This window comes from Pleurodeles waltl, chromosome 8 (assembly GCF_031143425.1).
Source record: "Pleurodeles waltl isolate 20211129_DDA chromosome 8, aPleWal1.hap1.20221129, whole genome shotgun sequence".
NCBI classification, from domain to species: domain Eukaryota; kingdom Metazoa; phylum Chordata; class Amphibia; order Caudata; family Salamandridae; genus Pleurodeles; species Pleurodeles waltl.
The window spans coordinates 1,435,352,309-1,435,377,702 of record NC_090447.1 but is presented as its reverse complement, the minus strand read 5'-3'; the positions used below and the strand labels follow the sequence as shown (position 1 = coordinate 1,435,377,702).

Sequence of the window (25,394 nt, the reverse complement as noted above, 5' to 3'; positions counted from 1 at the left end):
GCGCTGCTCTTGTGTTGTTTCATTATAAACAGCATAAAACTAGTAAGCGCTTAACAAAATGATGAGACTAGTCTTTTGGATGTCATTTTATTTACATACTTCTTTACAAATATTTCAATCTACTTTCATGGCTGCAGCGCTCTGAGAAAAGTTTTTGAACCTTCTCCATTGCGGCAGCTACTGAAATAGTCTCTAGGTTTAGCAACTAAAAATATCTCATCTGTGGGTCCCATTTACATCTTTTGTTTATTTTTATGTTGGATGCACATGGGAAACGCAACAGCTCCAACATAGGAGCTATCTATCTATTAGATAGGGACAAAGCAAGAAAATGAAAAGGAGAGCTGAGACAGAGGTCTAGCATGCTTTTTCAAATCAAAGCACGAGCTGAACCACCAAGACATTCAGCATGTAAATGGTACAGGAAATGCCCTGTAAAAGATAATACACATTAAAAACAAAATATTTACTGAACACCTATGTTAAACCAAGTTAGGTTTCTACTATTGTATACATCCTGAGCTGAATCTCTTCATGTGCCTAGATGTGTATTTTTAGAATAGTGCAGTGATCAGTACCTTTGTTAAGATGGGCTGACAGAGTAGTTTGTGGGATCAGCCAACGGTGGGATGAAGTGCAGCGGTGGCTGGCACAATTTAAAAGTAGTGGAGTGGGTGGAGAGGTGCAGGGGGAGTGCTCGGGGGGCACGCAGGGGGAGTGTGCAGGAGCGTCCCAGGGAGCTTTAATAATAAATATATAAAACGCTTACCTGGTGCTGCCGGCCACTTCATACTCATCTTATTCCTTGTCTAAGCAGTCCATGGGACAGCTTCATAGACTCCCTGTGCAATCCCTGTGCTGCTCTCATGCTGTTACCAAGCATGAGAGCAGTGCGGAGATTGACCTGAGCAGGCTCTTTTACTGCTCACTTAGGCACAAGGAGTCTGTGCTGTTTCTCCAACCCAGCTGTCAATACAGCTGGGTTGGAGAAATCTAAGTGTGCATGTCTGTTTGGCCGGCTTAAGACGACCGGCCAAACTGACATGCGCACTTAAGTGCAGTCCACTCTTCCTCCCCCCCTTCCATGGCCTAGCCTGCTCCTCCCTGCACACACTGGCTCAGACAGCAGCTGAAAAATAAAATAATAATAAAATATTGATTTAATTTTCAGCTGCTGGCTCTGAGCCAATGGAGCGACGCTCCTCCGCCAATATAAAGGAGCCGCGGCTGGTGAAGTGGGCTTCACTGGCAGAGTGCTGGTCTAATTCATAACAAGGCCAAACGTGATAGTAATTCTATTCTGGGTTACCTATTTGGTCATACACAGAAGGCATTTTAAAACATTTAATGGGATTAAGGCATCTGCTACAGAGAACCCAGTGTAAGCGGCATGTTAGTTCCACCTAGTACTAGCAGTGAAACGCCTCTGGTGATTAATGCACATGCTGGTGTGCAGTCTAGTCACATGTTTGATTTATAATAAAACGGCAAAGAGAGGTAAAGCACCTGCTGCAAAGCACAGACAGGGTGCAACTGTTGAAAATATTTAACACTGCAAAATATAGGCCACACTTTCAGGTTTTAACCTGGAACCACAACTCTTTCAGGCCTTTAAGCATTTCAAGCCTACTCCTTCAGGACTCGTTGCTAAACCTTCTTGCTTTATCACCAAATTCTTTATCAAAAAGCTTCAAAATGTGGGCTTTGCCCCTCCTATTTTCCAAAATGCTTTCAGGCAGAACCACCCCGACCCCATCTTTATATCAGTTTGGCACACACACTTCATTCACTCTCCAAGTCAACCTCGTCCCTAAATCTTTACGCCGCACTGCTTGGAAAATTCACCAGCCGCCACTACTTACTGGGCCTCAATAAATGAGAAAAGAAAACTAACCTCAAGTACGTGTTATCATCAAAATAGAAAGGAAAACCTTTTACATGAAGACATAATAAGAAAGATATCATACTGTACCTGAGAGCACCGAAACGAAGATAGAAATGAATGCAGCAAATCTTCTAACGCTGTCCATGAAATCCAATCCAAGGATGTTTCTCGGGAGCTTTAGAGGAAGAAAGGAAAGAGACCTTCTGTGACATTGACAATGTTTCCATGAGGCATACAGTGTTGTTTGGTAAGTACCACTGGAAACGCAGGTGGAAGTCTCAGTTGAAAGTTAGGAGCCTGGCTCATTTCTGCTTCAGATGCTTACTTAAAAGTGTCCAGATTTCTGCAAGCACATAATTATAATATGTATAACTTCATTTCTATATAACGCTTCTTCTTTCACATCATTGCGTACCATGGACCTCATACTACACGCCCTGGTATCAGGCCTAGTGTTCCTCCCACCAAAGGTTACAAATACCATGGAGGGCATTACTGAATATTACAAGGGGTACCCCGAGAATACCCTGATAAATGAGGAATTGCTGATTGATTTGGGATCATCAGTGATGATTCATCACACTGACTTCCCAGGGAAATTCCTTATATACGGAGACATATTGGCTAAATTCATCTGTTGACCATGGGTGTTCTGCAGGGAGGAGGGGTGAGAGGGAGTGCTTGCCCCCCTCCCTTTTGGATTTAGGTACAGCCTGGTGTGCACGCTCACAGTGCAGCGTAACACTGCGGCCACCGTAGTGTTACGCTGCCTGCTCTAGTATGGCCGTGTCCCCGGCCAAAAACAGTCCGGGATGCCACGGACCATGGCGGACGGGTCACGGTGGGTGCCCCCACTAAAAAAAATTCTGTGGACGCCCATGCAGCTGACATGTCCAGGTGAAAAACAACTGATCCACAGAAAGAGCATTAATCATGTGGGAATAAAATGTTTGTGTGTACAAATAGTGATTTGTGTTTATACAACACTTTGTGCCCCACTTCTGCTGTTTCTAAGTGCTGCAAAGAACATGTGGGGGTACTACCACTCATTTCTATTCAAGTTATCGACTTCAGAAGGATGGAAGGCTTACCGTCCGTGTTATGAGCCAAATTCAAGGCCAGCAGCTGTCAGCAATGAGCAAATACGTTACTGAGCCACATGTATCGTCTGCAAAACTATACAATTGACCTCTTCGGACAGACATCTCGCCAGAAGGTGGTGGAAGGGGTCTTGTTGTCCTTACCTTTTCTTATAGCAATAATTAAAGTGAATTAGCTTAGCAAAGAGAAATAAACAATGTGCACTTTTTAATTTTTTTAGTGTTTTCCTCTGTCTTGTCCTTCTTTTTGTGAGTGAAACACTATAGAAAATATGGGTAGAGTGTCTAGAGAAACCAATTCATGCCCAGGTGATCAATAAAAGCATCAGATGTTAGTTTTTCCATGTGTTTATTTATGAATGCCAAGAGGACACCCGACAAGCTTTAACGTTTTATGAGATAGACATCTACAGTATCAACTATGCCGTCTTGCTGTTAAAAAAGGTACTGAAATTGAAGCCAAGAGCAAGTAAACTCCGTGTGATACTGGCCAGGCCCCTCATGGGAATATGTTATATCCTAGTTCCGGGTTGGGAGCGCGAGAAGGTGAGTGTTAGAATGTCTGGTGGTGTGTGCGCGAGGAGATGAATGAGAATGGTGAGCGAGAGGAGAATGGAGAGGAGTGGTAAATGACGGTTGGGAGAGAGACGGAGGTCGGGATGTTTTCGCTACGAAAGAACTGGATTTATGAATAAAGAAAGCGAGTTACCTTTGAAGTTGTGTCCTGGTTTCACATGCCTACGTTCTTACACTGGCGACGAGAGGCTTTTCCCACGCCAACTTCGGAAAGCATCCTGACTTGAGAAATCAGGCTCACGATAGTCACATGGGCATATCTAAAACCAAAGAGAGGTTGCATTCCTCCTATTGGTGGCCAGGAATGGACATGCAAGCTGAAAGGGTTGTTAGAGATTGTCTACAGTGTGCGGTGAGTGAAAAAGCTTTGAAACCTCGTGTTCAACCCATGATCACTAAGGAAACTCCAAAAGGGCCGTGGCATGATATTGCACTTGATATCTTAGGACCCATTCAGAGTGGTGGTATGACTGAATACGTGATTGTGGTTATTGATATGTTTTCAAGGTGGCCTGAGGTAAATTTTACTGGGAGTATCGAAACTAACAAGGTGATAAAATTTATCAAGAAGATAATAATTCAAGAAGGCTTACCCACTACCATTCTCACAGATAATGGAGTGCAGTTAGTTTCAGGAGAAATGAATGAGTTTTTGCATGGGTGTGGTGTCAAACACAAACTCTGTTCGTTGTATCATCCCGAGGGTAATGGTATGGTGGAACGTTTCAATCGGGTTCTCAAAGAAACTATCTCAATTGCAAAAGATAACCAATTGAATTGGAAGGAAGAAGTGCTAAAAAAGGTTTATCTCTATAGACATACCCCTCACACGTCTACAGGAGAAACACCTTTTACTCTGTTTCGAGGTAGGCGTGGAAATTCTGAATTGGAACCTTCTTGGGTTAATAATTTACTTGATGGCAGGGGTAGGATGATGGTGAATGATGAGTGGAGGTCCAGGGAGTGTGCAAAGAAGATGAAGAGTAAAATTAATTTTGATAAAACTCATGCTGTGAAGAAAACGGAAGTTCATGTTGGTGATTATGTTCTTATCAAAAATCCTTTGATAAAAAAAAAACTCTCTGGTCCCATGAAGGTTGTGAAGTTGTTTACTAATGCTGTGAAAACAGATGATAATAGAGTTTGGAATTTGAATAGAATTGTTAGATTTAAAGGAAATCTCAATTCCTTGTGTAGGAATGTGTCTCATAAGAAGGCCATTGGAGTCTCCACACAGAACTCAGACTCTAGTGGTCGGAAGGATGCACGGAACTCAGACTCAAGTAGTTGGAAGGATATCGCGGAAGAGTTGCCATGCAGTTCACATGTGAGGAGATCGAACAGATCTGTCAAACCTCCGTCATATCTCAAAGACTATAACTTGTTGTGAAGTATCTATTTTACAAAATACCGTAGTTAGTTGTAATTAGTTTGCATGTTAAAAAAAAAAAAAATGTTTATGTTCGGTTACTGTTGTTTTGGTTAAAGAAGGGAGAAGTGTTATATCCTAGTTCCGGGTTGGGAGCGCGAGAAGGTGAGTGTTAGAATGTCTGCTGGTGTGTGCGCGAGGAGATGAATGAGATGGTGAGCGAGAGGAGAATGGAGAGGAGTGGTAAATGACGGTTGGGAGAGAGACGGAGGTCGGGATGTTTTCGCTACGAAAGAACTGGATTTATGAATAAAGAAAGCGAGTTACCTTTGAAGTTGTGTCCTGGTTTCACATGCCTACGTTCTTACAGAATACTTTTTCTTTTGTGCTACCTGCCTTTCTAGAGCGCCTACCTCTCCTCATCAGACCAGATCACCATAATCACAACTATAAGGGCAGGCAGGTCTTTGCACAGGGTATATTCCATTATCAAACTGGACAATCCCCAATCATTGGCCATCACCTCTTTAATTGCGCCCCTCAAACTCTACATTTAAGCATCACTCCCATGTACTAATCTGTCATAACACACCTTCCCCAAGCACTGTCTATAAGCAGAGGCTCCTAGAGCACGTGCTGTGGTCCTGTTTACAAGAATTGTCTGCTTCTAACATCCACTAACCTTCAGACCTACCTGTCCAACATTCCTCCAATAAAACTGAGGTGCTTCCATTTTAACATCTGGTTTGACGAGTAACGTCATCTCATGCTCATAGAAAAAGAAGCTTTTAATTAAAGGCAATCAAAATATATGTGCCAAACGATTGAGAGCCTGATATGCAGCGGCTGAGATATTATTATTTGAAATCGAAAGTCATTGTTAATGCAGGATCTCTTAGTCCAAGTGAGTGCAAAGTGGAAACAAGTTGGTGTTTTGGACTCTTGGATTTGATGGAGGTGTATACCACCATATGAAGAGTATCTTCACATAATATAAAAATGTCCACAGGTCTCAATTTGGTGGAAAACGAGTACTACAACCACTCTCAGTAGTGGCACCACATTATCGGACGGGGAGATACTCTTTCATGATAATGCAAACTGAAAGCCCACAAGCTAGTTCAAACAACTGTGGGCGCTGAGATGCCTTTACTGACCAAGGAAATAGTTCTCACGGCTGCAAATTTACCAGAAACCCACACAGTGACTCTTGGCAAACCGAAATGTTTAAGCTTGCTTAGCTGGAAGAAATCTCATTCAATCTAAGAGGTGAACTAGAACTGTTCAAACTGACATGGGAAAAGTTTTTTGACCTGCATGACTATTAACCAATGTTATTATTACTTTGTCTGTATTAATAGTTCTTGAGTAGCTTGGATCACCTTGCACAATTACATAAGTGTGTACTTACTTGGTATTCGGAAGGAATTGTTGTGGGTTCTTTTTACCCAGTGTTAGCCTTTTTAATGCTCATTGATTGCTACATTTATTCGATTTGATTTGCGTCAGTATTTTACTATTAAGATCTAGAATATTCTGTCAGGTCTAACATATCATTGAATGTTAAAAAAGAGACAGGAATCCTCTTCACCTACTCAACGTCCAATAGACAATTAGCTTCTTGAAATACCAGTTTAGTTGGGCTGCTGTTGTCAGTGCATTGTGATGCAATCTTGGAATATTTTGGACCAATGGCCCGCCTTCTATTGTATGCCAGGCCTTCTTTGCAACTCCTGGTTCTCGAATAACCATCCGTTGACAGTGATAGTATTCTTGTGTAGCAGGGTGAACTAACAGGATGCTGGTACAATTCAGAGATTAGTATTCAAACTCGAGACCATAGGCTTATTAACCAGTGCTTAATTTGTAAATAAAAACGTGCAGGTGCCCAAAGCCCTTCCCTTACATACGCGGCTGCTGTTACTAAATGTGTGACGATGGACTACTGAGGCAGCGTAATCCTGAAGCCATTACTGGCCTCTTCAATCCATTTACATCCACTCCCTGCCCCTTTAGTTCACTCTTGCAGCTTTCTGCTTTCTCCCTTTAGGACGCTTTTTCCTTTTTCTCTTCCTCTGACTTTCCCTTATGTGTCTTTTGCTCACAGAAAAATAAGTGCCGGCCCTCAAAAATAAGTGCTGGTGCTCCGCACCGGAAACAACAAGTACAAATTAAGCACTGTTATGAACCCCGGAAATGTGTCCACTTCAAATCAGCATTCACTCAGATCTTGTATTCGTTGATTTGTTTTCATAGTAGAGTCGTTAACAACTAAACTACTGTTGGAGTAATTAAAACATTTTTAATGTAGAGTCCATAATGATGACTTCACCGTTCTCTCAACAAATTCTAAACCCAAGATTGCTTGTGTAACATGCCTAGCTAATTTCCCCACGAGGTGAAGCACTTATCTCAATTTATCATGTGCAGTTGCATGCTAACATTAAGAAAACAATTCAGTAAAATACAAAAATTAGTTAAAAATACTAGCATACTTTTCAGTCGTTTTAGTCATAAAACCTCAACAAAACTGATGCAGAGATAGAATATTTGTGCTAAAAAGGCAAACGAAAAACAAGTAATGCTAGTGTAAAAAGTGCAAAGAGAAGTGTGTTTACGTGAAGAAAAAAATTATACGAAAAAATCAGATTCCTCTCCTCATCTAAGTCATAATTACAAAAATGACCAGAAATGATTCACCCAAAAGAATTTTGTGATATGATCATTTATCATGACAACGTAGAGTCACCATACGCATCCCATAACTAAAGTCAAAGGTAGTGAACATGTCTGTCATGTCACTCAAACTATTGGTGTATTTAGTTACAATTGTTGTTAAAGGGCCCATCTGGTGAATGTTGCCACAATACATCTCAGAAGCCAAGTAGACTTCATCAAACAAAGCAACATTCTAGAATGTTTATTGCTGGTGATTGTTTGTTATGCCTGATTGTGTAGAGGTCAGTGCTTAATTTAAGCCGGTGGCTTCTGGTGCAGGGCATCAGCACTTAGTTTTGAAGGCCGGCATTTATTCTTCTGCCTAAAGCATTGCCTGCGAGCAAAAGACACATATGGGAAAGCTGGAAGAAGAGAAAAACGAAAACGCTACACAAAAGGAAAAAACAGAAAGCTGCAAGAGTGAGCTGAAGGGGCAGGGAGTGGCAGAAAATGGATTAAAAAGGCCCAAGATTGCTTCAGGATTACTCTGCCTCAGTATTCCATACTACCATATTTAATTACAGAAGGGCGCATTTCAGAGGAGAGCATTGTACACTGGTATGTTTTTATTTACAAATCAAGCACTGCTAAAGATACACTTTGAGTCGCATTATGAGAATCAGGGAATTCCATTTCAGACCATAATGGCAGTTACCAGCCAAATCAGACTTACAAATTGTGCAGGGAACACTGCTACCCGAATATTTATTCACAGCGCACATTTCGCTAGGAAAAAAATGATGAAATCTTGTGGAGAAAAATGTCCAGAATGGAGGAAAAACGTCTAAGAATTAGTGTTGAAACACCAACTCTGACAGGCAATCCCCATTCCTAAGAGTGCAACTTTTAATAGTGTAATATTTCGGCAGCAAAGAAGTACCTCGCCGAGGTACCAGAATCCCAAGTTCAGCATCACCACACTGGAGCTCTGTGACTCCAAGACTCATTCTGATATGTGCCTCCTGCTCCCAGTAGGTTTCTGGGGAAGATGGCACCATGGCAGTCAATTAGGCAAAGCCAGGGGTAGCGGTTTCTCCCTGTGACTTACTGAGCTTACCTAACTTCTAAAGGAAGACAGCCTTCAACTTACTGCATCCACACTGGTGGCAAGAGTAGAGCCTGGCACAGGTCAGGTCTAGAGGTCTGCACATGAGTATGCCACTTGTAATAAAAGTACAGCACAGAAAGTGACCACTAAACATATGGGGCCAGATGTAGCAAGCAGTTTTGCCCATTCTGTGTCTATGGGAAAATGTGTTCGTACATATGGCCCTAGGTCTCCAGTTCTTGCCCATCACTCTGCATCTTTTAAAGGAGGCCTGGGGTGAAATGTTCATGGACTGCGATCCACTGCCCCTTCAGTTTTAGGTTAACCCTTTATAGAGACCCCAAATATATAGTTACTAACTTCCTCCACTGGATTGCTTCTGCATTTATGATAGGTTTGTTAGCACATGGGGTACGTAGCTGCCTACAAGCCCGTGTGTTTGGTATGCTTTAATAAGGGATAAAACATGATCCTCTGAAATGGGGACTTTTATAAGACATTTTTGGAAGGTATATCAATATTTGTGTAAAACTCGTGAATCAAAATTCATTTTTGTGAGCTAATGTCCTTAAAACAGATTTTTGTCAGAGGTTGAATGTTACCTTATTCGAGTACCCTGTCTTGTGTGATTCTGGTTGAAGTTTTACAAGAAGGGTGACCCTTTGATGTGCTAACAAGCAAGGGGTATAGTTTTCAGAGATATCAATTTAGGCTATTAGTCCAAACCCAGTGAGTGATACCCACTCCCTCTGCCTGATACATGAACCTCCCTTTGATGAAGCTGAAGGGGAGAACTGAGCTATTCAAAAGAAGTAAAGGTCTAAGCCATCTTGGAAGGAAATGGAAATGTAGTTTGAGAACTTGGCACAATGTAATCAAAGGAGGCAGAGGAAAAAGTTAGGATTTGTGCCCTGTCAGTAAAGTATTTCCCTACAAAAACGCAAAACAGTATCCAAAACAACAACCCCATGCCCACCTTTGGCTGATAAGGAACACCTAACCTCTTCAGCATTTTTAGATCTGGCTTGATAGTGCAGCTGACTATAGACATATTGTCACCAAATTTTCAGAGTATACACAGACTGGGCTTTGGATCCAACCAGAGGAGTATTTCTCTCACCGCGTGCTATTGGTTGTTCGGTGTATATTTTGCCTACTATGGTTTCCTTGTAATGCACTTTACTGGTCGGATGTATCAATGGCTTATGTTGCCCTTGCATCACACACTGGCAAGGCAAGCCTTTAAGTAGGCTCTGCTATGCCTAGTAAATGATAGTAAGTCTGGAGTAACGCAAGGCAGCGCAAGTGGCTGCCATGCATTACTCTGTGATAGACAGGGGCGTGGCTTGGTCAGTATGATTGGGAGGTGTGAGCTTCAGATTTCCTGACAATCACGCTGGCACATGATGTTAAATTACATTACACAACCACCAGGGCGCACAAGAGGTGCTTAAGGGGCAATGGAAAGGGAGAGAAATGTATATTGGTAGGTGTACCAAGCGCGAGCGGCTCTCAAGCTGCTGATCATGTTCTGGTGCATTTAGCATTATTTTCTTAGCATAAAATGCATCCTGATGTCCATTTTGGTCACAATGGTGCATTTTGCACTAGGAAACTAGTTCTAAATGCCAGGAGTAAGTTGGGGGAAATCCTACCTGAAGTGCACATTTAGCGAGTTGCTGCTTGGGCTTGATATTCTTGTTGTTGTTGCATTTAGCATTATTTCTTAATGCAAACTAGATCCTTGTGTCCATTTTGGATATGACAGGGCCTTTTTGTGCTAAGGAAGTAGCACTAAAAAGAAGCCATCGTGTCTGCGGGTGCATCATAATGCATCCATCATGCGCATGGGTAATGTCACAAGTGGACTCATGGGTAGTGGCCCATGCTCAAGCATGCAAGTACACTGTGGGCATCTTAGAAACAATCACGCCAACATGGCCACTGTGTGTCTGCATTCATGAGCATGTGTCATGGCACCCTGATGGCCCGCGTGTGTGTTGTTTAATTTTACCATTCCAAAACGGTCAATGATCTTTTTAGAACGGTACAATTAAAAGTATTAGCAAAGCCAATGCATCAGCACTCACCTGGTAACTGCAAGCCCTATTGGCTTTGACAACGCTTGTTTTGCAAGTGATTATTTCCCAGAGTACAGCACCACAGCTCCACAGCACACAGGAAGCCAAAATGTAGGTCTAAAGAAACAGGGCACCAGCTACAAAAAAAACATAACCCCCTCGACGTACTTTTACCTTGTCTTAATTCCTAAAACAGTCCAAGGAGTATACCTGGTGCTGTATTACAAACTCTGCCCCAGGGTGGGGCACAATGGACACGTGCACCAGTTTTCGTCCCTCGGGGAGCACTGGAGTATTACAGAAGAAGGCAGAGAGTCTTGGCTCCTCCTTCTGGAATACAGCTAGCATGAGTACCAGCGCCATCTTTGGGGGCACATGCACATAAAGAAATCACTTTGCCTCTGCGCCAGCGGGCTATTACGGAACAGGCCCCTCAGAGGTGTACTGACAGCGTCCCACAAAAAGGTGACACAGTGTAAATGAGTAGGGTGACCAGGCGTCCCGGATTTGCCAGGACAGTCCCGGTTTTTCACCAGCTGTCCCAGCAGATTTCAGGAAATTTAGCAATGTCCCGGTTTTTAAAGAGAGTCGCCTGAAAACTGTACGAAGTGATTTTTTTGTTTTCTAAAGCAGAAATACAAAGCAGGTGTTATTGGAAAGCTATTTAATTAACAGGCATTATTCTGGCTTTAAAAATGGTATTCAATTTGTGTTCTTAGTGCCTCTTCTGTAATTCTGTGGTGATGAGCGCTGTCATTCTCGGCGCTTGGTTGAAGAGAACTTGTTGTCCTTCTTCTATTTTTGTGAAATGTCCCAGTTTTTGGCTTTAAAATTCTGGTCACCCTATAAATGAGCCCACTGAGGGCAGCCCTCTGTGGGGGCGAAAGGACCCCACCAGGTATCCCCCTAAAGGCAAGAACAGTCACTCACTGTACCCACCTTTGTCCCCTCTTTAAAGTGCAGGCGCTGGCCCGCACTGTGAAACATGAAGCGGCTCGTAATCAGTCACACTGTATTTCACTGAATACACCGCCCCCAAGGCAGCTGCGTGTTTGCTGCGGCCCTGCGAGCAGCACATTGATTGTATTAGGGTGCACTGTCCCTGTTTGCACTCTGCGTACCTCCTGAAAGGCGCACCATGTGCCCATTACATAATACTGGCCCTCGAAAGCTATGCCACACGCGGATCTGAATGCATTCTTCAGGGAATGTCTAACATCTCTCATGGGCTGCTGTTCCCCTTTGTGGAAATCTACATATCGTAGATTTCAGAGCAGGAGAAATGGGGACTGCTGTGCAAATGCACAATTTGTTTTCTTTTTTTAAATTATTTTCTGTAAGGAAATCATTTTCTCCATGGGTAAATCTCTTCACATTGAATGGAGTAACATTCTGACCATTTCCAGGGCTGGAAGGGATCCGGTAGGAGTTTGTAAATGCCCTCAAACATACAAAGTCTGCAAGCATTTATAAACTTACAAAGCAAGCAAAGGTTTGTAACAACCACATCCCATGCCATGCATTGAAGTTGCTATTGACTTCCAAGGGATGTATTACATACTGAGTTCATTAGGTGCAATGGGCCTGTGCTCCCGGGTCCTGCACTCCCAGGGCACTGTAGTATTACAGAAATGACTGCAGAGGCTTGTCTGGCCCGTTCTGTAATACTGATAGCGCTGGTGCACATGTAGCACTAGTGTTATCTTAGGAGTGAGTTCCCTCATTTGTATGATGGTGTAGCCCCATGCAAATGAAGGAATCACTGACTGTCCACCTGATCCATATTATGGGTAGAGAGCCACCCGGCCTCTTCTATACTTTGTAGCTGGTTCCGCGTATCCGGACGGAATGCGGAACCTAGGTAGTTTAATAAATACGGGACTGCGCTGACGCATTTTCCCTACAGACGGACTACAGTGTGCACGCGTCTTCTTTGTCCTCCGGGCCGGGCGTGGCCCCACTAGCAACCTTACAGTGGCGACGAGCAGGCCAGCTGAAACCCTGCGTCGTCTCCAGAAGAGGAGAGGAAACGGTCTGGAGCTCCACGCCCAGCGGCACTGGTAGCGTCGGACCTCCAACAGGCAAGTGACACAGGGCGCTCTAAGTTGTGAGGCGCGCCCCGCCTCCTTGCCGCGAGGGACATTTGGCGTCCCGTACTCTGTTGAGTGGCTGTGCTGTCACCGGGAAGGCGCGCACAGCACAAAGAAGCTGCGAGGCAGCTAAAAGAAAAAAAAAATCAACGTGTGCAGAAACGGGACCGGAGGCAGCGCTCCGGCCCGGCAGCCCAGTAACACCACGTGGGGCGTGTGCTATCCAGGGCACACGCACCCCCGCCTTCAGGTCGCTCGGGCTGTGCTCCCCAGAGAGGGGAACACAGCATAGGAGCCAGAGGGGCAGGAGCCCCCCCCCCCACCAAACAAAAAAAAAAAAAACGGGAAAGCTACAGAAAACAGTACAGTGGGCAGGAAGCCTTAGAGAGAAAAAAAAAAGTAAATAAATAAATAAATAAATAGTGGGAAAATAAACATATAAAGGAGTAGGGGCACAAGAAACCAAAGCACACCATGAGTGCCCCACCGCAGGAGAACCCCCAGGCACCTGTGCAAGCGGGCCCCAGTGCCCACCCGTCAGTAACCGCACTGCCACCAGTTAGCCAGCTGATTGACCCAGCCACTGCTTCGCCAAGATGGCGCCTATGACTGAACCGACTGGAGAATTACTTCTGCGCCACGAGAGAGACAGATGGGGCCGTGCGCAGGTCTCTCATGCTGTTAATGGGAGGGGATGAGCTGCAAGAACTGTTTGATGCGCTCCCCAACACAGGTGATAAGTCGGACTTTAATGCGGCGGTCGAAGCTCTCAACAAGCACTTTGACCCACAACTAAATTCAGACTTTGAGCGTTTTAAACTTCGGCAGGCTCAACAAACTGATGTTGAATCAATGGACATGTTCTATGCCCGATTAAGAAAACTAGCAAGCTCATGCCTAGGCCTGAATCAACAAGAGGAGATCAGGGCGCAGATTATTCAACGATGTCGGTCAAATGCACTAAGGAAACTCATCCTACGCCAGCAGGGTATGCCCCTTGATGACATTCTGGTGCTAGCGCATTCACATGAGTTATCGGCAGTGAGAGCAGATGCCATGGCGGCAGTAAGGGGGCAGTCCCTGGCAGCTGCGTCAACTGCACCCCCGGTCCCGGTGAAGGAAGAGCAAGTGGAGGCCATCCAAACGCGTCAACCGTCAGGACAAAAGGTGAACTTTGGCGGACGAAATGCTCGCACCTGCCGAAGCTGTGGGTATGATCACAAACCACCCATGGTGTGCCCCGCCAAAGGAAAACAATGTGACAAGTGTGCAAGGACAACCATTTTGCGAGAGCATGCAGGTCTGGAGAAAACTGGCCAGGGAACCGGAGAGGAAGAGACACCAAGGTCAGAAGTGTGACCACCGAAGCTAATAATTCTAGCGAGACGATGACTCAGAAAAACCCCATCTTCGAAGAGGATGAAGACGAAGACATCTTTGTCATCTCGTTCACTGGTGAGAGGCAACTGAAAAGGCGACCTCCACCCATGAGCAAAGTCCACATCAACGGCAAGCCAGCGACAGTGCTTATAGACACAGGCGCTTCAGTGAATGTCATGGATGAGACTCTCTTCAGGCAGCTAAACCCCGCACCAGTGCTCTCCCCAACCACCACCAAAATCTACAATTATGGCGGCAGAGAACCGCTCCCTCTGAAGGGCACGGTGAAGGTGTCAGTGTCCAGCGAACAAGCGGCAGCACTGGCAAGGTTCTACGTGGTAGCTGGAGACCGAGGTACGCTGTTGGGGTGCCACACCGCGGAGGAGCTTGAACTAGTATTTTTCGTGCGACAAATATATGACTCTCACGCTGAACGGTTAGTTAACGAGTTTCCGCAGCTCTTCGAAGGCCTAGGGCGACTCAAAGGCAAAAGTGTTAAGCTACATATAGATCACAGCGTGACACCTGTTGCTCTCAGGCATAGACGAGTTCCGTTTCACCTACGACCCGCCGTGGAAAGGGAACTACAACTACTCGAAGATCAAGGAGTGATCGAGAAGGTAGAAGGGCCCACACCGTGGGTGTCACCGTTGGTAATAGCGCCGAAACCTAAGCAACCTGGTGCTATCCGTCTATGTGTCAACATGCGCCTACCCAACAAGGCGATCAAAAGGGAGCGGCACATAACACCTACAATGGACGACATCATAGCAGATCTGAATGGTGCACAGTGGTTCTCGAAGCTGGACCTCAATGCTGGGTATCACCAGCTGGAACTGGAGCCTGACAGTAGAAATATCACCACCTTTTCAACGCATGTGGGACTCAGGCGATACAAAAGACTAAGCTTAGGGGTATCCTCGGCCGCCGAAGTCTTTCAAAACGTGATAAGGGAGACGCTCTCAGGACTGCAAGGGGTAATCAACTTGAGCGATGACATCCTCATACACTCCAAAACCCGAGAAGAACATCATCGACACCTAAGAGCTACACTGCAAAGGTTATCAGAGGCAGGTTTAACACTCCATAAAAAGAAATGTGCGTTCTATCAGACGTCAGTAGAGTTTTTTGGCTATGTCTTTTCAAAGAACGGTCTGCAAGTTGACCCTCGTAAAGCGGATGCTATCCGTCAGGCACCGATTCCGAGGAACACCACAGAAGTGAGAAGCTTCCTGGACATGGCAACATATTGTGGTAGGTTCATCCCGCAGCTTGCGACCATGGCTGAACCCCTCAGACAACTCACAAAGACTGGGCATCGGTGGGAATGGAGTCCAATGGCAGACAAAGCGTTTGCCGACATCAAGACAGCGCTACTCGACAAGTCAACAATGGCATACTTCAACCATCACCGGCGAACGGAGGTCGTGGTAGATGCTAGTCCAGTAGGGCTAGGTGCTGTTCTTCTGCAAGAGCAAAACCCGCAGGAGTGGGTTCCAGTTGCATATGCCAGTAGAGCTTTGTCGTCAGTAGAAACACGCTATGCCCAAATAGAACGGGAGGCCCTGGCGATCCGGTGGGCTTGTAAACATTTCCATTTATACCTGTATGGCCAAGAGTTCCGGGTAGTGACTGATCACAAGCCTTTGGTCGCATTGTTTGCTGGCTGTCCTCGTCTGGCGCCTCCACGGATAGAACGGTGGACTGTTCTATTGCAACCCTACCGATTTACAGTTGTCTATCGGCCAGGAGTGAATAACCCTGCAGATTACTTGTCTCGTCACCCGTCCCTGGTCACATCCGATGACTCTCAGGAGAATGACGAGGAGAGTACAGAGATATTTGTCAACATGGTGGTGCAATCGGTGTGTCCTAAGGCCCTGAGTGTAGGGGACATTGTAGACGCCTCCAAGGTGGACGCAACCCTCAACCAGGTTAAAGAAGCGCTCCAACACAAAGAATGGAAGTTGTTCCTGGAAAGAACCAAAGCAGCCAATCAGGAGTACAAAGCCGCCATGCAAGGAATGTGGAGGGTGCGAGATGAATTGTCCACGGATGGACAAGGACTGGTCCTGAGAGGAAGGAGAATCGTGCTGCCCCAGAGTCTGTGGGCCAAAGTAGTGGAGCTAGCACACCAAGGCCATCAAGGCACTGCAAAGACCAAAGCAAGATTGCGGGCCAAGGTATGGTTCCCCGGCATGGACAGCCAGGTGGATGAACTGGTGGGAAAGTGCCATTCCTGTATCATCACCTCCGGGGATCCACCCTGTTGCCCCGTGGTCACTGAGCCGGCGAGTGTGAAGCCATGGACAAAAGTCAGCATGGACTTTGGGAGCTTCCCCGATGGGCGGCTGACAGTCGTCATTATTGACTCGTGCACCAAGTTCCCTGTCGTGGACGTTGTGTCCTCCATAGCGTTTGAGAATGTGAGGCCGGTACTTCAGAAAACATTTGCCATGTTTGGCCTCCCCGACGAAGTCAGGACAGATAACGGCCCGCCTTTCCACGGACAGGAATTTCGGTCTTACCTTGAGGGTTTGGCCATACGTCATTGTAAGGTTATGCCCTACTGGCCGCAAGCAAATGGCGATGTGGAAAGGTTTATGCGAACTTTAAACCGAGCTCTCAGAATAGGCGTTGAACAAAGAGAAGACAGTGAGAAATGTCTATACGAATTTTTGAGTGCTTATCGCCAGACCCCATACAGTACTACAGGGTATGCCTCGGCCACACTGATGTTCAAGGTCCCTCCCAGGGATTGCATTCTGTCTGGTCCCCAGTGGGTCGCACCCGAGCTCGATGTTGAAGCCACGCAACAACGCAGGGAGCGTACTAATCGCAAAGCCAGCGAGCGAAGGCGAAGTAAATATCGAGGGTTTCAAAAGGGAGACCAAGTGGTGGTGAGGAATTGCCGGCCAGGAGGAAAATTCCAGACTCCGTTTGAGCCCGAACCCTGGCAAGTTGTAAGTGTACGGGGTGCCATGGTGACAGCAGCGCGAGGCAGTAAGAGGGTCACCAGAAATGTATCGTACTTTAGGAGTGCCGGAACTCCCATTATAAATCAGGAAGAAGAGGTCGATGACTCCACGTTGGAGTCTGTGGCTAAGGAGGCCAGGAATGGGGACGCTCCGGTGGCGACGCCAAGTGCCCGACATCATCCAGGTGAAGACGGCATTGCTGAGGGATCCCCAAGTAGGGGCGGACTTTATAGTCTACGCCCCAATCCGGTCCCTAACAGTCGGCTCCGAGACTTTGTATGTTCACTGAGTCCATAGGGATCCGTGTGTGTGGTCCTGGCTGCCTTGTAATCAGAAGAGTTTCGTTCTCAGATGCCGCATGCACCCTATTAGGTGTTTTTGACATTTTGTGTGTGTTCACATGTATACATTTGTGTTTTCGTTTGTTTTGGGTTGTTTCCCCTTTTCTGTGTGAAGTAAAACATGGGAGGGATGTAGAGAGCCACCTGGCCTCTTCTATACTTTATAGCTGGTTCCGCGTATCCGGACGGAACGCGGAACCGAGGTAGTTTAATAAATACGGGACTGCGCTGACGCAGTTTCCCTACAGACGGACTACAGTGTGCACGCGTCTTCTTTGTCCTCCGGGCCGGGCGTGGCCCCACTAGCAACCTTACATTATAGACAATGATGCAGAGGCAATAATCCTGTCAGGAGGCGCACTGCCTGTGAGCCACAAAGTGGTGGTGCGTAGTTAGTCCATCCCCTGGGGGCTGCCCTCTGGAGAGATTTATGGGGTCCAAAGGATGCCCAGAAAAACAACCCTTGTTGCAGTCACTCACCGCACACACCTGCAGGGGAATCTCTGTCCCTTATTTAAAGCAGGTGGGTTGCCACCGCACAGCGAGAGATGGAGCCGCTGCTTCAAACAGCCTCTCTGTCTGTCAGTAATGCACTGCCCGAAGGCAGTGCTAGATCACGGCTGCCCTGAGGGCTGAGCATTATGTGTAACAGGGCGCACTGCCCCTATTCTCACCCACACCCAGTGCACCTGTTTAAAGTTGTGCAGACAGCAAAAAAAGGGACAGTCCCAAGGACCCTCAAGACAGCCCCTTGCAAGCGGCTGCAGTCATTCACAGCACCCCCTGCCGGGGGGGTCTCTGTACACTCTTTGAATTGCAGACAGAGAGGGCTGAGCATTATGTGTAATAGGGCGCGTTGTCCTTATTTGCACCCACACCCAGTGCACCGGTTTTAAGTTGTGCAGAGAGCAAAAAAAAGGGACAGTCCCATGGACCCTCAAGACAGCCCCTTGCAAGCGGCTGCAGTCATTCATAGCACCCCCTGCAGGGGGGTCTCTGACTACTTTATGAATTGCAGGCAGATTGTCGCACAGAAAAAGATGGAGCAGCTGACTGGTTGCTGCAAGAGGATCAAAACAGAATGTTCCCAAACCATACTCCTTTGCTCATTTGCGTGTGAGAATAAGTGCCTGTGGCCTGCGTAATCAGATAATCGTCTGAATCTTTGTTTAATGTGGGTAATGCCTTCCCTCCATCAATGAATCAGTTCATCTACCTGTCCGTCCGTCCATCCTTCAATCTCTCTACAACAAGCAGCAGCTTTACTGAATTTTGAGGGGGGTCAAGCCTGCTTAACTATAATAGCAGCCAAAGGAATACATTTATATAGGTTTAGCTTCAGCTCATAATGTCTCTTCAGCTAACTTTTCATTCAATAATCAATAGTCATTTAGATCAGGTATCCACATTGTGTCATTTGTATAATAAGTTACACCAATGTGAATAGTTACCTTTTCCGATCCATTCTAGTCCTTGACACACTTTCCACATTTCTAGACACTGTTATTGCACAGACAGAAGAAGACAATCTAAACTCAAACAAGACTAAGGATAGGCTGGCAGAAATTAAATGCACATGTGGGAAAAATAGTAATAAAGGGGATATAATGTGCTTACTGCAAAACGCGATAATTATGACTCCTCTCTGATAAATCTTTGAAAGTGAGTGCACTGTTTTGGTCAACAGTGATATCAGAGATTAGTGCAATATGGGCAATGAGGAAATGTTGGCATTTGCCACTATGGGCGCGTCTTGACATTGTTGATCAAAGCTTTTGAGCATTCCACAGGATTGTTCCCCTTTTCAAACTAATATAGCAACGCTCATTCTTTGGCCTCTATCTTGTGATCCTGCTGCCTTAGTGATTACATACTATCGCACTGGAGTTTGTTCACACACAGCGGCATCTAATGTGGCTCAGGGTAAAGATTGCGACACAGTCACAGGTGGGCGCATTATAAATGCACTTCTAATATTTCACTGCATTTATTTTACAAACACATCACAAATACAACATATATTTATGTCCTGTAATATATCCTACTTAACATGTATTGAAATGATAAAAATAATTATTTTTTAGGAATGGCCATGTAATTAAATATTATTACCCTATGAAGAGTGTGTTAAAGCTATTAAACGGACCTCTGAGAAAGCCCGCTGGTTCTCCCCTGCCCTCCAAGAGTCCAGACAATGGAGGAGCAGCAAGACCCCGGCTGACCACGCAGCTCTCAAAACCGCCATCACGCCACCGCCTCGTCAGAGCCACAATGAAAAACGTCATACAAGAACAAATCAATGCCAACCACACAACAGCAAAGACCTCTTCACTGTGATCAAAGAATTCACCAAACTCAGCTCCAACACCACGGACAACCCCCCCCCTCCGAAGCCCCCTATGACAACCTGGCCACCTTCTTCCATCGCAAGATTGCCGACATCTATGACAGCTTCACAACACAGGACCCACCAGCCCCACCACAACCACTGCACCCAAAGGTTCCGGATCCCAGCTGACCCTGACTAACTGGACCACCCTCACACCCAACAATACCCTATGGATCCTGAAAACCGTCCACTCGGGAGCCCCCTCAGGCCTCTGCCCCCAACACATCTTCAACCGAGCCAGTGGCACGACCGCCCCAAGCTCTGCAGCATCATCAACTGCTCCATCGAGATGTCCACCTTCCATGAATATTGAAAAAACTGAGAGATCAACCCCCTGTTGAAGAAACCCTTTGCATACCTGATAGCCCTCAAGAACTACAAACCCATCTATCTGCTCCCCTTCCCGGCTAAAGTCATTGAAAATGCCACAAACGCGCAACTCACTGAATTCATCAAGATCAACCACATATTGGACCAGTCTCAATCCAGCTTCAGAAGAAACCACGGCACAGAGATTGCCCTCCTTGCCACAACAGATGACATCCACCACAGCCCTAATCCTCCTGGACCTCTCAGCTTCAACACCCATTATCTCCCACCCCACCCTCTGCACAAGACTCCACAACACCAGCATCTGCGGCAAAGCCCTGACATGGATCCTCTCCTTCCTCACCGGCTGTACCCAGAGAGTCAGGCTCCCACTGTTCACATCCAAACCTTCAGAGATCAACTGCAGTGTCCCCCAAAGCTTATTCTGAACATCCCTCATCACAGCTACACCTCTGGGCACCTGAAAGACCTACACTGGCTACGATAGACAAAAGAATAACCTTCAGGGTCCTCACACACGCCCACAAAGCCCTCCACAACATTGGACCGACATACCTCAACCACAGCCTCGCTTTCCACACATCCACCAGACAACTCTGTTCCTCTCACCTGGCTCTGGCTGCCATCCCACGGATCCGCAAGACCACACCCGGAGAGCGATCCTTCTCCTACCTCACCGTGAAGACCTGGAACTCTCTTCATCTCAGGCAATCTCCCTCTCTGCCTCAATTCAGGAAGGACCACAAGACCTGGCTCTTCTACTGAACCAGCCAACTAGCGTTTCAACTGAGCTGCAGTCACCCCCTCTCCTACTCCGGCACAGTGAGACCCAAAAGGGTAATTAGCCCCTGTTAGAAATGGGGTCTTTTGTTGACAGTCAGGTTACCCCCTGTTCAAGCAAGGACCCTCACTGTAGTCAGGATAAAAGAGAATCACCCTCAGCTAACCCCGGCTTTCCTCCCTTGGTAGCTTGGCAGAGCATTAGGCTTAACTTCAGAGTGCTAGGTGTAAAGTATTTGTACCAACACACACAGTAACTTAATGAAAACGCTACAAAATGACACAACACCAGTTTAGAAAAATAGGAAATATTTATCTAAACAAAACAAGACCAAAACGACAAAAATCCACCATACACAAGTCAAGTTATCAATAAAAATGCAAAAAGAGTCTTTAAGTAGTTTTAAACACACACTAGCGCTGCTAGAGTGAAAATGTACCTGGTGTGCATCAAAAATAACCCTGCACGGGCAGATGTGTGTCAAAAATAACTCCGCACAGCGGTACTTGAGTCAAAAATCCAGCCGCACGATGATCCGAAAATCCCGCAGCGCAGGTTGTGATCTCCCAGCCTCCGTCAGCGATGCTGCGCATCGTTTCTCCTGCTCCGTGCTTCAATTTTTCGGTCACGTTTCCTGCGAGCGTCGTTTCTCAGCTGCGGAGCCTGCGGCGCGTCGTTTTTTCAGCCGCAGATCGGATTCGCGTCAATCTTTTCCCTGCACAGCGCTCTGTGCTTCGATGTCTTGTCTTTAGGCTGCCAGCTTCTCCTTTCAGGGTCCCAGGAACTGGATGGGCACCACAGGGCAGAGTAGGAGTCTCTCCAGAGACTCCAGGTGCTGGCAGAGAGAAGTCTTTGCTGTCCCTGAGACTTCAAACAACAGGAGGCAAGCTCTAGATCAAGCCCTTGGAGATTTCTTCTCAAGATGGAAGGCACACAAAGTCCAGTCTTTGCCCTCTTAATCTGGCAGAAGCAGCAACTGCAGGATAGCTCCACAAAGCACAGTCACAGGCAGGGCAGCTCTTCTTCCTCAGCTATTCAGCTCTTCTCCAGGCAGAGGTTCCTCTTGGTTCCAGAAGTGTTTCTAAAGTCTGTGGTTTTGGGTGCCCTTCTTATACCCAATTTCTCCTTTGAAGTAGGCCTACTTCAAAGTAAAGTCTCTTTGGAATGTGAAATCCTGCCTTGCCCAGGCCAGGCCCCAGACACTCACCAGGGGGTTGGAGACTGCATTGTGTGAGGGCAGGCACAGCCCTTTCAGGTGTGAATGACCACTCCTACCCTCTCTCCTAGCACAGATGGCTCATCAGGATATGCAGGCTACACCCCAGCTCCCTTTGTGTCACTGTCTAGTGTGAGGTGCAACCAGTCCAACTGTCAAACTGACCCAGACAGGGAATCCACAAACAGGCAGAGTCACAGAAATGGTGTAAGCAAGAAAATGCTCACTTTCTAAAAGTGGCATTTTCAAACACACAATCTTAAAACCAACTTTACTAAAAGATGTATTTTTAAATTGTGAGCTCAGAGACCCCAAACTCCACAGTTCCATCCGCTCCCAAAGGGAATCTACACTTTAATCAGATTTAAAGGTAGCCCCCATGTTAACCTATGAGAGGGACAGGCCTTGCAACAGTGAAAAACGAATTTAGCAATATTTCACTGTCAGGACATATAAAGCACATTACTATATGTCCTACCTTAACCATACACTGCACCCTGCCCTTGGGGCTACCTAGGGCCTACCTTAGGAGTGTCTGACATGTAAGAAAAGGGGAAGGTTTAGGCCTGGCAAGTGGGTACACTTGGGAAGTAGAATTTACAGTTAAAACTGCACACAGACACTGCAATGGCAGGTCTGAGACATGATTACAGAGCTACTTATGTGGGTGGCACAACCAGTGCTGCAGGCCCACTAGTAGCATTTGATTTACAGGCCCTGGCAGCTCTTGTGCACCTTACTAGGGACTTACTAGTAAATCAAATATGCCAGTCATGGATAAACCAATCAACATTACAATTTACACAGAGAGCATATGCACTTTAGCACTGGTTAGCAGTGGTAAAGGGCTCAGAGTTCAAAAGCCAACGGCAACAGGTCAGAAAAAATAGGAGGCAGGAGGCAAAAAGACTGGGGATGACCAAGCATAAGCAAAAAAGTCCAACAGCCCCTCTACAAGAACCTTGATTGATTAATCGATTGCTCACTATGCAATAATAGGCTTATTAAGGCCTGGTCTTATATTGGTAATCTGATTACTACATCAGTTGTTTAATGCCCTCTCCTCTTGGTATGGCCCTATAAACAGGGAAAATGGATTTAGGAATCATTATGACACACATCTGAGCAGCTATATTGCTCTTAAAGTATTAAATAAATGTGGGCAAGATGTAAATTAAACAGGGTATACATTAAGAGAAACTTTTGAATGTCAGAGTAGAGGCCTTTTACCAGTTAGTTACTCTCCAATGTGAAGTCGTTGCAAGAACTAGCATTATTCCAGTACTCTGGTTGCAGTCTAAAATATCAAGTAGGGAATATTGTGTTATCTTAATATCAAAGCCAAAATATTGAATGTTAAGTGCCTATTTATTTGCATCATCTACGTACCTTGACAATACATATATATCGTCAAGAAACATATATGTAGAGTTAGAAACAAAAAATCTATACATGTTTACCTGTCAATATATTTGATTAGGATATCTTGGCTACAATATTAAAGTATAATGACATTCCCTACTCAATATTCAGACCTCACACCAAATATTCTTTTTAAGGGTTTAGAGGCCTCGGAAGAATGAAATATTTATCCACCAAATGAACTAGATTAGCAGAATAACACCTAGTAGATCCTAGCCTAGAAGAGAAAAATCGCCACTGTTCAGACCTTTAACAGCATTAGAGCATGCCCGTGGTTGTCAGTCGTTGCCCAGGAAACCCCACTAGCATGTTCTGGATCCCCCTTTATCACACATTTTCTGGTTTCTCCATTTCTGCTGCTGTACAGGAAAAGAGTTTGAGAAGTTATCAAGCAGGCCATTGGTGCTCTCACTCAACTTGTCATTCTATGACACCGGGAGCCACAAGAGGGGAGCCAGCTTTGAGGTGAGTAAAATAAAGGAGACACCCTTTTTATTACAAAGATTGTATACATGGAAGCCGGACAGTGTAACATTATATGTTCTACACAAGCACTGTGGGAGCTAAAAAGGAAAGTATTAAAAAATTATGTACCTGAAATGCTTCTAAAAAGAAAGATATTTTTTGTTGGTGAATAGCATTTTAGTAGGGAATCAACTGAATGTATATCATTTTCTTTTTTTAGAAAAATATTTTCTAAATGAATCAATTATTATTATATTAAAATAATAACATAGAGTCAGAGAATGTACTTCATAATGCTGCATAATCTTTTTTTTCTTTGCCGCATAATTTAGTCAACTATGCCTCATAAATTGATCCTTGGAGTGAGGGTCCCTGCTTGGACGGGGTGTAAACTGACTGCCAACTTGAGACCCCATTTCTAACAGAAGAATATTCCTGACCTGTCAAGTAAGTGAATTCACGGTCATACCTTACACACAAGTGATTTTCTGTACATTTGGCAGAATCTGAAAAAGATTAAGGGCCAGATGTAGCAAAGGTTTGCGACTCGCAAACGGGCAGAATCGCAATTTGCGACAGTGCAAAATCGGAAATGGGATGCAAAAAGCCCATTTCCGACTCGCAAAAAGGGATGGGACCCGTTTGCGAGTCACATCCGTTGCGACCCCATTTTGCGACCCACAAATACCAAGTCGCAATTTGCGAGTCGCAAACCTTATGCAATTGCAACTCGCAAATTGCGACTAGTCGCAAAAAGGCCATTTTGCATGTCCCATTTACCACTAACTCAGAGCAGGTGGTAACCATTACCAAAGTATAAACTATATACCTGATAGCAGTGAGAAGGAGAGTCCACGCAGCCAAGCAGAGGAGTAGGAGGGGCCACAGACAGGAGAAGATATATAGAACAAGGCAGACTCTTTTTCAGCAAACTGAGGATGAGATCTATGACAAATACCGCCTTAGCAGCGCAGCCATCCTAGAATTAATAGATTTACTCAAACCACAGCTAGAGCACCAAACTCTGCGTGGCTGCGCCATCCCTACGCATGTGCAAGTGCTATGCTCACTGCACCTCATAGCCTCAGGGAGCTATCAGGGGGTCATCGCTGTGGCAGGTGGGGTATCCCAAAGTGCAGTGTCAAGGTTCCTCAGGGCCTTCCTAGATGCCTTAGTCACGCACATGTCCCACTTCATATACTTACCAAGGAATGAGGCAGAAATG

At 45.7% G+C, this 25,394-nt stretch overlaps 1 protein-coding gene across 2 annotated transcripts in view; it reads right to left on the bottom strand.

Moving 5' to 3' along the window:
• IGSF5 (immunoglobulin superfamily member 5) overlaps positions 1–25,394 on the bottom strand; it is a 334,850-nt gene that overhangs the window by 279,484 nt on the left and 29,972 nt on the right. For both annotated transcript variants that reach the window (XM_069202586.1, XM_069202585.1), the window contains exon 2: positions 1,973–2,060. In XM_069202586.1, the coding sequence (XP_069058687.1) occupies positions 1,973–2,030 (58 nt within the window). In that variant the 5' untranslated portion in view covers positions 2,031–2,060. The remainder of the gene's footprint in view (positions 1–1,972; positions 2,061–25,394) is intronic.